Genomic DNA, 15,407 nt, shown 5'->3' with positions numbered 1-15,407 from the left:
GTGAGTAACACACCCTCAGCCATAAATTATTTACAAAATACCTTTGAACTTCTATTCCCTCCACAAAACATCCTTCAATCTATCATCAATGTTATTTACAAATATTGTTCATTTGTTTGTAACTTAACAACCGTTTGTCATTTTTTATTTTCTAAGTCTCATCTTAAAGGAATAAACACCAAAATTTTTTTAAAAGATCAGGAGTGATTAATTACCCAGTAACTTAACTGTCACCTAATAGACAAGAGTGTGTATAAAGCTGATGAAATTATCACACTGACAGATAACAAGGGAGGTTGGAAAGAGGAGGGAGGAATACACTCTTCTGGGAAAGAGGAAGTAGGGTACATTTGCTTACAAAAGGAAGGAGAAACTGGACTAGAAACCCTCAGGTAAAGAGGATTAAACTGCAGAGATCGAACATTGTGGCTCACCATTTCTCTGAGCATTCCTTGAAATGGCATTCTCAAATTACGGGAAGGTAAGTTTGGCTTTAATTTCATTCATTTTCCTACAGATTCACTTTTTGAAGCTTTTCTCAAGCTCACTTCTATTTCCCTCTTGCCACAAGTCTTAATCTCTGGATGTGAGAAATCTCTGAGAATCTCCTCTTTGCAAATGAATTATTTTCTTTCATGTGGTTATGGTATGCAGCTTGGATGAAAGTAAAAGGGAGAAATTAAATATTTCTCTTTCTAGTTCTAAGTAAGATAACTTTTTTCATAGAAAGTCATGTTGTAGTTGGGCAAGATAAAATGGTAAAGAAATGGCTGGCTGCAGTGAAAAGAGTGAAAAGGGTAATATGCGTACGTTCAGACAGTGAATTGACTAGTGGTTTCTTTCCTTCAGGGATAAGAAGCAACCCACTCCCAATGGCCTTGCTACAAAACAGGTTTCCTGACTTTGCTTGGGTAGTCTTTAACTGCTACTGCTCCTCTAAGTCGTTTCAGTCATGTCCGACTCTGTGCGACCCCAAGGACGGCAGCCCACCAGGCTCCCCCATCCCTGGGATTCTCCAGGCAAGAACACTGGAGTGGGCTGCCAGATCCTTCTCCAATGTATGAAAGTGAAAAGTGAAAGTGAAGTCGCTGTGACTCTGTGCGACCCCATGGACTGCAGCCCACCAGGCTCCTCTATCCATGGGATTTTCCAGGCAAGAGTACTGGAGTGGGGTGCCATTGCCTTCTCTGAGTCTTTAACTAGATGAGGCTATAAACTGAGCAGGTTTCATTCACATGAACCACTTGGAGAAGGGAATGGCAACCCACTTCAGTATTCTTGCCTGGAGAATTCCATGGACAGAAGAGCCTGGTGGGCTACAGTCCACACGATCACATAGAGTCAGACATGACTGAGACACACACACACACACACGGGGACCGCAATTCGTGTTGAAGGAAAGAATTGGCCACTATTAAATATAGATAGAATTTACGGGCAAGTCGTATAGCTGTTTACCTCTTGACTGGAATGATAGTTCCCCCAATAATGCCAGTTTGTTTTTTTAAGCTGACCAGTAAAGTATGTTCCAGAGTACTTTGAAAAAGTGGTGTACAAACGCAAAATCCCCAGTTGCAAGCTGAAGTGTGAAAACAAGGGGAAATCTTTGAAAAGATTTAAACAGGGGGAGGGAAGCCTGGTGTGCTGCAGTCCATGGGGTTGCAGAGATTCAGACACAACTTGATGACTGAACAAACAGGGAAAGGCATGTCAAATACAGATGCATCTAGCTGTTCAGAAAAGAGTGTATTATAACTGAGCTGGAATGGAGTTTATTTGCCCTTGGTTTGAGAGGAGAAGTTAAGAAACTTAAGCATATGTGACTATAGCATTGATTATTTAATTTCTGAGCCTCAGTTACTTCCCTGGTGGCTCAGACAATAAAGAGTGCCTGCAATGCTGGAGATTCCGGTTCTGGGTGGGAAAGACCCCCTGGAGGAGGGCATGGCAACAACCTTCTGCAGTATTCTTGCCTGGAGAATTCCCATGGACAGAGTCTATAGAGTCACAAAGAGTAGGATATGACTGAGCAACTGACACTTTCAGTTGCCTAGTTTGTAAAATATGAAAACCAGTAAATTACTATAAGTGTGTTATGGGATTAAGTGAGAACTATAGAAAGCTCCTAGCACAGTGCATGCGTACTGTGCAAAACCCATAAATATCAGTACCTTTCTACCTATCCACTTTATCTTTCATTCATGAAATTGTTAAAAGAACACTGACTGTCCACTGTGTACCCTGTGATTGCCGTGGAGAGTAAGACAGTTACATTTGCTTCCCTCAGGTCGTGGGGCTTAAACAAGGTTGCTATGGCTGAAGCTCGGAAAGCTCAGGGGTCTTCAACTGGAAAGGAAGGCAGGGTCCCTGCTGTTTAAGAATTTACAGGCTGTATGAGGGAATTTTGTCTTTAACGGAAATATTTTTTAAAAATTATTATTTTAATAATTAAATTATTATTTACTTTTTCAAATTGGGGTATAATTGCTTTGCAGTGTTGTGTTAGATTCTGCTGCCATACGGTGATTCAGCTATGAAAAGCGAAAGTGCGAAAGTGTTAGTCACTCAGTCGTGTCAGACTCTTTGCGACACCACAGACTGTAGCCTGCTAGGCTCCTTTGTTCAGGGATTCTCCAGGCAAGAATATCAGAGTGGATGTTTATATATAACCCCTCCATGTTTGAAACTCCCTCCCAACTAAAGTATTTTAAATAAACAAGAGAGCAGTCTGTACAAAGGGGCATAGATGGATTTTGGAAAAACAGAAGATAATTGCTCCTGCCAGTGAGAGTTGATGCTTACTTGAATCACACAATAGAAGATGAGAAGGCAGAAACACCTTCCACGTAGATTTAGGAGATAAAATGAAAATATGTTTTAGCTCATGAAGAGAAAGACTATGAGGGAAATGGTTTCCCCAAACCGAAGATCTATGCTTTAATTTCTTCTTATCGGTCAGTTCAGTTCAGTTGCTCAGTCATGTCCTAATCTTTGTGACCCCACGGACTGCAGCACGCCAGGCTTCCCTGTCCATTACCAACTCCTGGAGATTACTCAAACTCATGTCATTTAGTCAGTGTAAATCTGCTTTTGCTCATTTCTTCATTGTTTTTCTTATCTAATAAAGGGTCTAATAGGGGCTTATCTGGTGGCTCAGATGGTAGAGAATCCCCCTGCAATTCAGGAGACCTGGGTTCAATCCCTGGGTTGGGAAGATCCCCTGGAGAAGGAAATGGCAACCCACTCCAATATTCTGGCCTGGAGATTTCCATGGACTGTATAGTCCATGGGTTCGAAAGGAGTTGGAAATGCCTGAGCGACTTTCACTTTCATACTTCACAATAAAGGGTCTACTAATCAATATCAAATTCAGGGAATCTCAGTCTTTCCATTCAACTCCTGGCTTCTCAGTTTCTTACTCATTAGTTGCACCATGAAGTTAAACATCTTAGTGTACAGCATTAAATGAGAACAGTAATGGACACTTCCTTTTCCAGAATTTCTTTGAAGGGCCATTAGATGAAGAAAATGTGATTCTTACACTGTATCCAGTTAATGAGGAAATTATTGAATACCATCACGTGGAACCAGGTGTTTCCTCAACTTCAGAAGTCAAAGAGGAGGCACCGAATACAAATGATGAAGGTATGAAGACCACAGGGTTAGCTCAGTTTGCAGCCCCTCCAACTCTGGGAAGCCCAGGAAAAGTAAGTTCCCCTAACTTAGCTTTGTGACACCCAGCTTAATTCTCACCTTGATAACCTGTGGTAAGAGATTTCTCAAAGTCTCATACTTCTCATTCGCTAAGCACCCTTACTATCTTACTTTGAAAAAGACAAAAATAATAGTCAGTGGAGTGCTTTGAATAGAGCATGATCTTATGCGGCAACTAGATGTGAGCTCAAATTCCCAACCAACGAAGGCCAGTCTTGTTTTCATTTTGGTGAATACACTTTTTACATACCTCTTACAAAGACCAGATCATTTTTTTCTGAGTTTTTTGTTATATATAATTGACACAGAAAACATTGTGTAATTTTGGGGTATATAATGTGATGATTGATATATGTGTCTATTGCACAATGATGACCAAATAAGATTAAGAACAATAATAAGAAATTAAGAAATGATGACAAAATAAGAACACATTCATGATCTCACACGGTTAACTCCCTTCACCATAGTGAGAACATTTTAAGATTTACTCTCTTAATTTTTAAGAATACATTATAGTATTAACTATAGTTACCTTGATATGCATTAGATCCCTAGAAATTACTCATCTTATAACTGAAAATTTGTACCCTTTGATCCAGGGAAACTCCCCATTTCCCCTGCCCCCAATTCCTGGCAACCACCAGTATACTCTCTGTGCCTGAATTTAGCTTTTTTAGATTCCACATATAAGATCAGGTGGTATTTGGGAGGCTAAATCTCTTTGAAAACATCTAATCTTTTGCTTGGTGAGTAATTACTGATAAAATATCTAGAGGACACTTCATATCTGTTCTTGGGGCTTTATATAGAGGCATCAAGGTAGTATTTTTAGAATGATTTTATTTGGCGGGGACAAATAACGAGGGCTTCAAAATGGAGCAGATAGTGACAAGTTAAATCTAAGCAAAGTGATGTGAGACAGGGTAACTTTTCTTTGTTGAGGCAGGTGGATAGAATGGAGGATTGTTGTTGTAAGGGGTGGTTTTAATGATGTCTATTAGGACAGATAGTTTGTGGACCAGCATCTGGACCTTTTGGAAAGCAATCCAATGTAATGTTCTATTCAGGAAGTTGGTGATGGCTGTAAAAAACAGTTTGCTGAATGTAGTATAGAAAATTTATAATTTCAAAATGTGGATTTGAGTCCTAGGTCTTCCATTTTCATGGTGGTATGATCTTGGGCAAGTCCTTGAATTCTGAATCTATTACCTTATTTGTAAGATGAGGAAAAGGTACTGGATATGTATATGTGCAAATTGAGTCGTGGGGAGTGAGAACTTCGTAAAATTAAAAAGAATTGTACAAATAGATTAATGTATTACTATTTTGGATCCCTTCTTTCCTCAGTTCCTCTTCCTCAAACGAATGAGCTTGAGGAAGATTGTCCAAGCTCTAGCTCTAGAAGATCAGTTTGTCCCTTGCCGACCACTTTGCCTCCGATTAACGACGTGAGTCGGGACACTTTGCGGTATTGGTGCCAACAACTTAAGCTGAGTACCGACGGCCAGGTGAGTGCACTGGTGGGAATCTCTGGTGCTTGGAACAAGTATGGGAGCTCTGCCAGCTTTTAATTTTTATGAGACGTGAAGTTGCTAAGTCATGTGCGACTCTGTGATCCCATGGACTGTAGCCTACCAGGCTCCTCCGTCTGTGGAATTTTCCAAGCAAGAGTACTGGAGTTGGTTGCCATTTCCTTCTCCAGGGGATTTTCCTAACCCGGGGATCGAACCCAGGTCTCCCACATTGCAGGCAGACGTTTTACCCTCTGAGCCACCAGGAAAGCCCTTTAATTTTAATTTCCCTTCTTAATTTCCTTAGAAAATAGAAGTTTATCGGAGACTCCAGGAACATGCTTATCCTGAAAAAGATCAGGTGAGCGAGGAATGTGGTGATGTAAGTTCTGTAAATTTTCCCTCTTCTCCACCATCTCTATACCTTGTACCTCGAAGGCAAGGTTTCTCATTCAAGGCAATTGGCATCTGGGGCCAATTCGTTTTTTTTTCTCCTGCGGGTTGTTCTGTGCATTTTAGGATGTTTAGTAGGCTAAATATCCCTGGATTCTACCCACACTGTGGCAGTGACCTCCCTCCCCCTACACACAGTTTAGCTAACAAAATTTCTCCCAGCTGAGAATCACTACTTTTAGGGAACTGACATTCTTAAACCATTTCTGCACTGACATACACAGGTCAAGGCATGAAGAATGATAAAACTGTCACAAATGTGCTTAGGGCAGTGGCACTTCACTGTATACTCATTGTGAATTTCATTTGCAGTATATTCCTAAATCATCTCGGGAGGCCCGAATGCACTCATGTTCAAGGAAACACAGCATGGTGACCAACAGGGGAAGTGTACAGAAAAGGAAGATGAGTGAGAGTGGGCAAAGGACTAACATGGTTGAGGTGGTAACTTCAGCTCAGGTAGCCATGCTGGCAGCATGGTCAAGAATTGCTGCAAGGGCTGTTCAACCAAAGGCTGAGAATTCACGTGCCCTTCGTACCTCTGAATCCTTTCTGCCACAAGCCTCAGGTAAGATCAACCTTAAAGAGTGGTTACCATGCCAGAGAAAGAAGGCACTCTTTCTTTTTAAAAAGTTGCTTTATTTTTGGTTTCACTACATGGCATGTGGGATCTTAGTTCCCCACCCAGGGATTGAACCTGTGCCCCCTGCATTGAAAGTGTGAAGTCTTAACCATTGGACCTCCAGGGAAGTCCCAGAAGACACACTTTTATTAGTCCAATACTAATGGTAGTTACAGTGGAAGGGTTAAAATAGCTGCGGATGCAATGTTAGCTTCACAGAGGGCTTATCTTTTGATTGATAGTCAAGTTTTGCCTGAATGGCTCTGAGTCAGGTGACTGAGTTAGGGAAACTTTCTCATCACTAAGCAGAAGGTGGGAAGAAAGCATAATCTAATAATGAGGCCAGCCACGGCCAGAGATCTTCCCCTTTCTCTTGGAGAAACCCAAGGTTTCTCAGTGTAAACCCTAGTATCCTGATTTACAAAATTGAAGATTTCAACTCTTCGACTTCATAGAATGACTGTGAGGCTTATGAGATACAACTTGGCATATTAAAAGTAGGCAATAAATAATTGAAATACTTCTTGAGGAATCTTGAGTGGGCATAACTTAGTTTCATCTTTCTCAGTTCCTGCTTCTCTATTTGGTATTTCTGTTTTCATTTCCAAAACAACCTACCTCTGGTCAGTACAAAGTCACTGTCTCTGTGGCTTGAATGCTTTTCCTCCCTCTACCCCATTTGCAGAGGTGTTCTGAATCCTGTTATTCAGGACTGACTTGTGTGGTGATGCATATTGTTCACCACACAAAGAACCCAGACACAAAAAAGAAAAGACTAGGAGCTAAAGTTGGCCTGCTGACCGCCCCCACCTCCCGGCTGTACTTCCTTCTGGAGGAGAAATGAGTACCTTTTACTAATTTTCAAAAGCAGTATCCAGCCAAAAAGCAGTCTTGGAGACCTGCTTCCCCAGCGACGACACCTCTTCTAATTTTCATTAATGTGCCATATGAGCGAGTGGCACCCCAGACTTACTCACCTTTTTAGTTCCTCTTCATCTGGCAGTTATCAATCACATACTGGGATACAGGAGAGTGCCTCGCCACCATGTATACTGTGCCACAGTGTCTTTACTCTTTTTATTTTTTTTTTGTCAGTGTACTGACGTCAGCAATTTTTTTCTTCTTTTTAATTTTATTAAAGTACAGTTGATTTACAAATAATGTGTTTTTTTTTTCCTTTGCAATTTTATTTTTATTTTTTCAAAACAACTGTATGTAACAAAATTTTGTAAAAATCTAAAGAAAATTATATAGAAATATGAAAGAGTAATGATTTAACAACATCAACATGGGTCACCAATACAAAATTAAATTGCCAAGACTTGGGGAATAAAAAAGAATATAACAGAATGAATTTTAAAATGTATTGAGAATGCATTACCTGAGTTATTTCCTCTTATATGAATATGTGTGGATTTCTATTTGTTTTTTTTTTTTTTTTTTGAACAGAGGAAAATTTATGCGTCGAACCTGGACTGGTCACTTATGATAATATACATGCTACAATTCCATTCTCCCCAATCATTCCACCTTCACCCTCTCCCACAGAGTCCCAAAGACTGTTCTAAATGCCTATGTCTCTTTTGCAGTCTCTTATACAGGGTTCAGGTTACCATTTTTCTAAATTCCATATATATGCGTTAATATACAGTATTGATGTTCTTCTTTCTGGCTTACTTCACTCTGTATAATTGGCTCCAATTTCATCCACCTCATTAAAACTGATTCAAATGCATTCTTTTTGATGGCTGAGAAATACTCCATTGTGTATATGTACCAAAGCTTTCTTATCCATTCATCTGCAGATGGACATCTAGGTTGCTTCCATGTCCTGGCTATTATAAACAGTGCTGCAATGAACATTGGAGTACATGTGTCTCTTTCAATTCTGGTTTCCTCGGTGTGTATGCCCAGGAGTGCGATCGCTGGATCATATGGGAGTTCTATTTCCAGTTTTCTGAGGAATCTCCACACTGTTCTCCATAGTGGCTGTACTAGTTTGCATTCCCACCAACAGTGTAAGAGGGTTCCCTTCTCTCCACACCCTCTCCAGCATTTATTGCATGTAGACTTTTGGATAGCAGCCATTCTGACTGGCGTGAAATGGTATCTCATTGTGGTTTTGATTTGCATTTCTCTGATGATGAGGGATGTTGAGCATTTTTTCATGTGTTTGTTAGCCATCTTTATGTCTTCTTTGGAGAATGTCTGTTTAGTTCTTTGGCCCATTTTTTGATTGGGTCACTTAGTTTTCTGGAATTAAGCTGCAGGAGCTGCTTGTATAATTTGGAGATTAATCCTTTATCAGTTGCTTCATTTGCTATTATTTTCTCCCATTCTGAAGGCTGTCTTTTCACCTTGCTTAGAGTTTCCTTTGCTGTGCAGAAACTTTTGATTTTAATTAGGTCCCATTTGTTTATTTTTGCTTTTATTTCAAATATTCTGGGAGGTGGGTCTTGGAGGATCCTGCTGTGATTTATGTCGGAGAGTGTTTTGCCTACGTTCTCCTCTAGGAGTTTTATAGTTTCTGGTCTTACATTTAGATCTTTAATCCATTTTGAGTTTATTTTGGTGTATGGTGTTAGGAAGTGTTCTAGTTTCATTCTTTTACAAGTGGCTGACCAGTTTTCCCAGCACCACTTGTTAAAGAGACTGTCTTTTCTCCATTTTATATTCTTGCCTCCTTTGTCGAAGATAAGGTGTCCATAGGAGCGTGGGTTTATCTCTGGGCTTTCTATTTTGTTCCATTGATCTATATTTCTGTCTTTATGCCAGTACCATACTGTCTTGATGACTGTGGCTTTGTAATAGAGCCTGAAGTCCGGCAGGTTAATTCCCCCAGTTCCATTCTTCTTCCTCAAGATTGCTTTGGCTATTCGAGGTTTTTTGTATTTCCATACAAATTGTGAGATTATTTGTTCTAGTTCTGTGAAAAATATTGTTGGTAGCTTGATAGGGATTGCATTGAATGTATAAATTACTTTGGGTAGTATACTCATTTTTACAATATTTATTCTTCCAATCCACGAACACGGTGTATTTCTCCATCTATTCGTGTCCTCTTTGATTACTTTCACTAGTGTTTTATAGTTTTCTATGTACAAGTCTTTTGTTTCCTTAGGTAGATATATTCCTAAGTATTCAATTGTTTTCGTTGCAACAGTGAATGGAATAGTTTCCTTAATTTCTCTTTCTATTTTCTCATTATTCGTGTATAGGAATGCAAGGGATTTCTGTGTGTTGATTTTATATCCTGCAACTTTACTGTAATCATTGATTAGCTCTAGTAGTTTTCTGGTAGAGTCTTTAGGGTTTTCTGTGTAGAGGATCATGTCATCAGCGAACAGTGAAAGCTTTACTTCTTCTTTTCCAATTTGTATTCCTTTTATGTCTTTTTCTGCTCTAATTGCTGTGGCCAAAACTTCCAGAACTATGTTGAATAGTAGTGGTGAGAGTGGGCACCCTTGTCTTGTTCCTGACTTTAGGGGAAATGCTTTCAGTTTTTCACCATTGAGGATAATGTTTGCTGTGGGTTTGTCATATATAGCTTTTATTATGTTGAGGTATGTCCCTTCAATTCCCACTTTCTGGAGGGTTTTTATCAAAAATGGATGTTGAATTTTGTCGATCATTTGATTATCTCAATAGATGCAGAGAAAGCCTTCGACAAAATTCTTTACTCTTTTTAAATTTATTTCTTTAAAATTTATTATATCGAAGTCATAGTTGATTTACAAAACTGTGTTAATTTATACTGTATAGCAAAGTAATTCAGTTATATATACACACATTCTTTTTCATATTCTTTTCTATTATGACATCACAAGATATTGAATATAGTTCCTTGTGCTATACAGCAGGACCTTGTGGTTTATCCATTCTATATATAACAGCTTGCATCTGCTAATCTTAAACTTCCAATCCATCCTTCCCACACCCCTCCCCCTTGGCAACCACAAGTCTTCATCCTCTGTGTTTGAATCTGTTTCCACTTTGTAGATAAATTCATCTGTGTCCATATTTTAGATTCCACATGTAAGTGATATCGTATGGTATCTGTCTTTCTCTTTCTGATTTACTTTACTTAGTATGATAATCTCCAGGTCCATCCATGTTGCTGCAAATGGCATTGTTTCATTCTTTTTTATGGCTTAATAAAGACGCTTACTCATAACAAGGAAAGTTATGACCAACCTTGATAGTATATTAAAAAGCAGAGACATTACTTTGCCAACCAAGGTCCGTCTCGTCAAGGCTATGGTTTTCCCCGTGGTCATGTATGGATGTGAGAGTTGGACTGTGAAGAAAGCTGATCGCCGAAGAATTGATGCTTTTGAACTGTGGTGCTGGAGAAGACTCTTGAGAGTCCCTTGGACTGCAAGGAGATCCAACCAGTCCATTCTAAGGGAGATCAATCCTGGGTGTTCATTGGAAGGACTGATGCTAAAGCTGAAACTGCAATACTTTGGCCACCTCATGCAATGAGTTGACTCGCTGGAAAAGACTCTGATGCTGGGAGGGATTGGGGGCAGGAGGAGAAGGGGACGACAGAGAATGAGATGGCTGGATGGCATCACCGACTCAATGGACATGTGTTTGAGTGAGCTCCGGGAGTTGGTGATGGACAGGGGGGCCCGGCGTGCTGTGATTCATGGGGTCGCGGAGAGTCGGACACGACTGAGCGACTGAACTGAACTGAACTGAATATTCCATTGGGGTTTCCCAGATGGTGCAGTAGTAAAGAATCCACCTGCCAATGCAGGAGACTTGAGTTTGATCCCTGGGCCAGGAAGATCCCCTGAAGGTAATGGCAACCTGTTCCAGTATTCTTGCCTGGGAAATTCTTGCCTGGTGGGCTACCATCCATGGGGTTGCAAAGAGTTGGACACAACTGAGTGATTGAGCACAATATTCCATTCCATCTTCTTTATCCATTTGTTGATGGACATTTAGATTTTTTTCCCATGTTTTGACTATTGTAAATAGTGCTGTTATGTACACTGGGGTGCATGTATGTTTTTGAATTATAGTTTTGTCTGAATATATGCCCAGGAGATGGATGGCTGGATTATATGGAAATTTCTACTTTTATGGTGTCATGTCTTATATTTAAATCTTTAAGTCATTTTGAGTTAGTTTTGTATGTGGCATAAGGATATATTCTAACTTGATTGATTTACATGCAGCTATAACTTTCCCAACACCATTTGCTGAATAGACTGTCTTTTCTCCATTGTACACTCTTGCCTCCTTTGTCAAAGATTAGTTGAGCCAAGTGTGTGGGTTCATTTCTGGGCTCTCTTTTCCATTCCATTGGCCCAAATGCCTATTTTTGTGCCAATACTATGCTGTTTTCATTAATGTACTTTGTAGTGTTATCCAAAGTCTGAGAGGGTTATGCTCCAACTTTGCTCTTTTTCCTCAGGATTGTTTGGTAATTCAGGCTCTTATGGTTCCATATCAATTTTAGGATTACTTGTTCTAGTTTTGTGGAAAATCTCATGGGTAATTTGATAGGGATCACATTAAGTCTGTAGAATGCTTTGGGTGGTATAGCCATTTAAACAATATTATCCAAGAGCATGGTAATCTCTACTCTTGTTTTATAGTGTGGGGAGATTTTATAGCTACTTAAGCCTACATTGATTGATCTGTTCTCTAAATTTCAGACACTGGATATCTACTCCCAGTAGATAGGACTTCCTTTGTTGTCTCTGAACTATCCCATCTCCCCAATTAGATTGTTCCTTAGACTTTTAAACAAAGATCTTTCTGCCTGTTTTCTATGGTTGAGGTAGTACAATGTAGTGGTTAGGCAAATGGACCATGAGTCTAGAATACATATATCCTTGTTTTGGTTCTGGGAAAATTATGTTTTTTTAACACTGTAAGCTTCATTTACCTCACCTGTAAATTAAAGCACATACTAATAATGTTCTTAAGAATAAATATTCAGTTCAGTTCAGTTGCTCATAATACATGTAAATCACTTAGCAAAATCTTAGACATAAAGCAGGTTTTCCCAAAAGTTGATTATCAGTGTCCCTTGTGCTATGCAGTTTGTGAATCAGATTATGGTGTCTTTTGGTCTACATTTTTTATGCTTCTTATTCAGTTGATTCATCAACAGAATATAAGAGTGAAATTAAGAGAGACTCACTGAGGGGTTGAATTTGGGTGCTGTTATCTGATCTTAGCAGTTTATATTTGCTTGTTTTTCCCTGACTAGGTGTCCGGTGGTGTGTGGTCCATGGCAGACCACTCTTGGCAGACACAGAAGGTTGGGTTCGCCTGCAGTTCCAAGCAGGTCAGACCTGGGTACCTGACACCCCCAGGAGGATGACCTGTCTCTTCATGTTACCTGCCTGCACTTTTGCACCCCCAGACCTGGAAGATAACCTGTTATGCCCTGAATGTGCTAAGAGGTACCCCTTAAGTATAATTTTAAGTATGGTACACAGAACAGTAGATGGTTAGATGGGTTTCTGAATAATTTGGTGGGAGAAGGCAGAGGGGAAGCATGCTGTTTCATTAATTTGCCATCTATATCAGAATCCATATGCCATATATCCAGAAAGCCATATAGAATTTGCCTGCAATGCAGGAGACTCTGGTTTGATTCCTAGGTTGGGAAGATCCACTAGAGAAAGAATAGGCTACCCACTCCAGTATTCTGGCCTGGAGAATTCCATGGACTGTATAGTCCATGGGATCACAAAGAGTTGTACATGACTGAGTGACTTTCACTTTCAGGGAAATAGGAAGCAAAAATAATTAACTGGTAGATTAGAACTCAGACAAATATGGCTTCTTCTTAGCAATCTTAACAAAGTATCTGACAAGTTGGACCTTAACGGTCTCAATTTTAGAGAGATCTATTCTTTTTGTTATTGTTTTTTGGTTGTGCTGGATCTTCTTGCTGCATGTGGGCTTTCTCTTGTTGCATCGAGCAGGGGCTACCCTTCATTGCAGTGCATGGGTTTCTTGTTGTGGTGGCTTCTCTTGTTGTGGGACATAGGCTCTAGGAACAAGGCTTCAGTAGTTGTGGTACATGGGCTTAGCTGCTTCTAGATAGGTAGAATCTTCCCAGACCAGGGATTGAAACCTCGTCCCCTGCATTGGCAGTTGGATTCTTCTCCACTCTACCACCAGGGAAGTCTGAGAGATCCGTTTTAAGAAAGAAAAAATTAGAGTTCTTACCATATGTCAGGTACTTAGCTGGGGATACAAAAATTAATAAGACAAAACCCATTTAGCATGCTGGGATGAAAATGACTAAGAGATGCTATGAAAATATATGGGTAGTACTTATATGGGAGTGACTTAGGGAAATTTTAGAAGGGATTACATGTACTGAGGAAGAACTCAGCAGTTAGAAATTAACAATTTGGGCATTTTGGTAGTGAAAACAGCCCATACTAATACCTGAAAGTGGAAGAATATGACCTACTTACAGACTGCAAATAGGCCAATAAATTGAAGCTTATTGATGAGTAAGTCTATAAAGGGGAGGAACAGACTACTGGTTTAATATCTGTATTAAAGGTCTCTTATATTATCCTGCAGGTCATAGTCTCTCAGTCGCTTTTGGGACATAAGACTTCTTTGAGAAAATGATGATGATGACGTACCCTCCATCCAAGAAAATACACATTAGGAATACACACAAGAAGTGCTTTAGGTTTTATGTAGACACATAATTCCCAATGGTCATCCATGAGTACAAAATCCAGCTTATGGTGATAGAATTGGCTGGAGGTGATGCAAGGTTTGTGTGAAGGGAAATTATAGTATTTTTTTGGATGGTAGACTGAAATCTTGCAACAGAGACTAGATTGGAAGGTAAGAGATTATTGTAATAATTCTGGATTAGAGGATAGGTATTAATAGAAGTTCAGTTCAATGGCCAAAAATTATATGTGGTACATGCCTGACATGTGTCCAGTGTTCAGAAAGTCTGGGTTAGAGAGAAACATCTTTGGGAATTAGAAGGGACTACAGAAGAATCTTAAGGAGAATCAGCTTATTGATGGCAAGTGAGCAATGAAGACTGAAAAAGTACAGCTAGAGATTGGGAGATAAGTGAGAAAGCCAAGGGTAGAGAGTTTCAGAGGAAATGGTTGGCAGTAAGACAGCCATGTAAGATTATGATTAATGCAGTGCTGTTGCAAACGTCAATTTGGGACACTACTGGTGGTCTTTCTGAGAGTCTGTTGAGAGGGTCAGGTGATAGTTGGAGTAGAGCATGTGAAGAACTAGGAACAGGTCATATTGATGATCTCTACTACTTGAACTGAGCAAGAGGAGATAGCAGTTGAGGCAGTAATATCAAGGGAGCTTGTTTGTGTCTTTCTCTCCTTCCTCCCTTCCTTTTTCTTTTTTTTTTTATTTTTAAAGGGAACACCAAGAGCTTTGTGAACAGAGAGGGCATTTGGAGAGAAACTGTGAGCAGGAAAGGGAGGGTATAAAGATAAAGGTGGTAGAACCAATTGTAGTATACAGAATGCTGCTGCTAAGTCACTTCAGTCATGTCTGACTCTGTGTGACCCCATAGACGGAAGCCCACCAGGCTCCCCCATCTTTCTTTCGTCTACCACATAAAATCTTTTTAAGTTTTTTAATCTTTTAAATTTTAAAATCCTTTAGGTGGTAGGGCAAACCACTCAGACTCCAGAAGTGTATTCCTTATTTTATTGATCATTTTCAAGGATTTGGTATGGGATAATGTCTTATTCTAAACATTTTTCAAAATTCTTTTCTGATTTGCTTTATAGGAATAAGAAGATTATGAAAAGATTAATCGCAATGGGGAGGAGGAAGAAACCTAGTTTGGATATATCAACATCACTGCTTTCAAATGGGCCATGTCTTAAAACAGAATAAGTGATTACCAGAGGGGAAGGAATGGGAGGTGGGGAAATGGGTGAAGCCGGTAAGTTTATGGTAATCATGGTAACTAGATTTTTATAGTATCAAATATCGAATTACTATGTTGTATATCTGTAGTGGGTGTGTGTGTGTGCTCAATTGCTCAGTCGTTCAGTTGTGCTTGATTCTTTGGGAGCTCGTGGACTTCAGTCTGCCAGGCTTTGCTGTCCATGGAA

General features: G+C 39.7%; 1 protein-coding gene across 1 annotated transcript; it reads left to right on the top strand.

The window, feature by feature from the left end:
* Nucleotides 1–457: 457 nt before the first annotated feature.
* DPPA2 (developmental pluripotency associated 2) lies at nucleotides 458–15,186 on the top strand. Its single transcript, XM_055419406.2, has 7 exons — nucleotides 458–481; nucleotides 3,498–3,645; nucleotides 5,065–5,225; nucleotides 5,536–5,589; nucleotides 5,994–6,249; nucleotides 12,533–12,728; nucleotides 15,078–15,186. The coding sequence occupies exons 1-7, from the start codon at nucleotides 458–460 to the stop codon at nucleotides 15,184–15,186; spliced, it is 948 nt and encodes a 315-aa protein (XP_055275381.2).
* The last annotated feature ends 221 nt before the right edge of the window (nucleotides 15,187–15,407 follow it).

The sequence above is a fragment of the Moschus berezovskii genome, chromosome 1 (assembly GCF_049115385.1).
Source record: "Moschus berezovskii isolate FMDL1 chromosome 1, NW_MosBer_1.0, whole genome shotgun sequence".
Taxonomy (NCBI): Eukaryota; Metazoa; Chordata; class Mammalia; order Artiodactyla; family Moschidae; genus Moschus; species Moschus berezovskii.
Note: the sequence above shows the minus strand (reverse complement) of the source record. Positions and strands in the feature narration are given on the sequence as shown.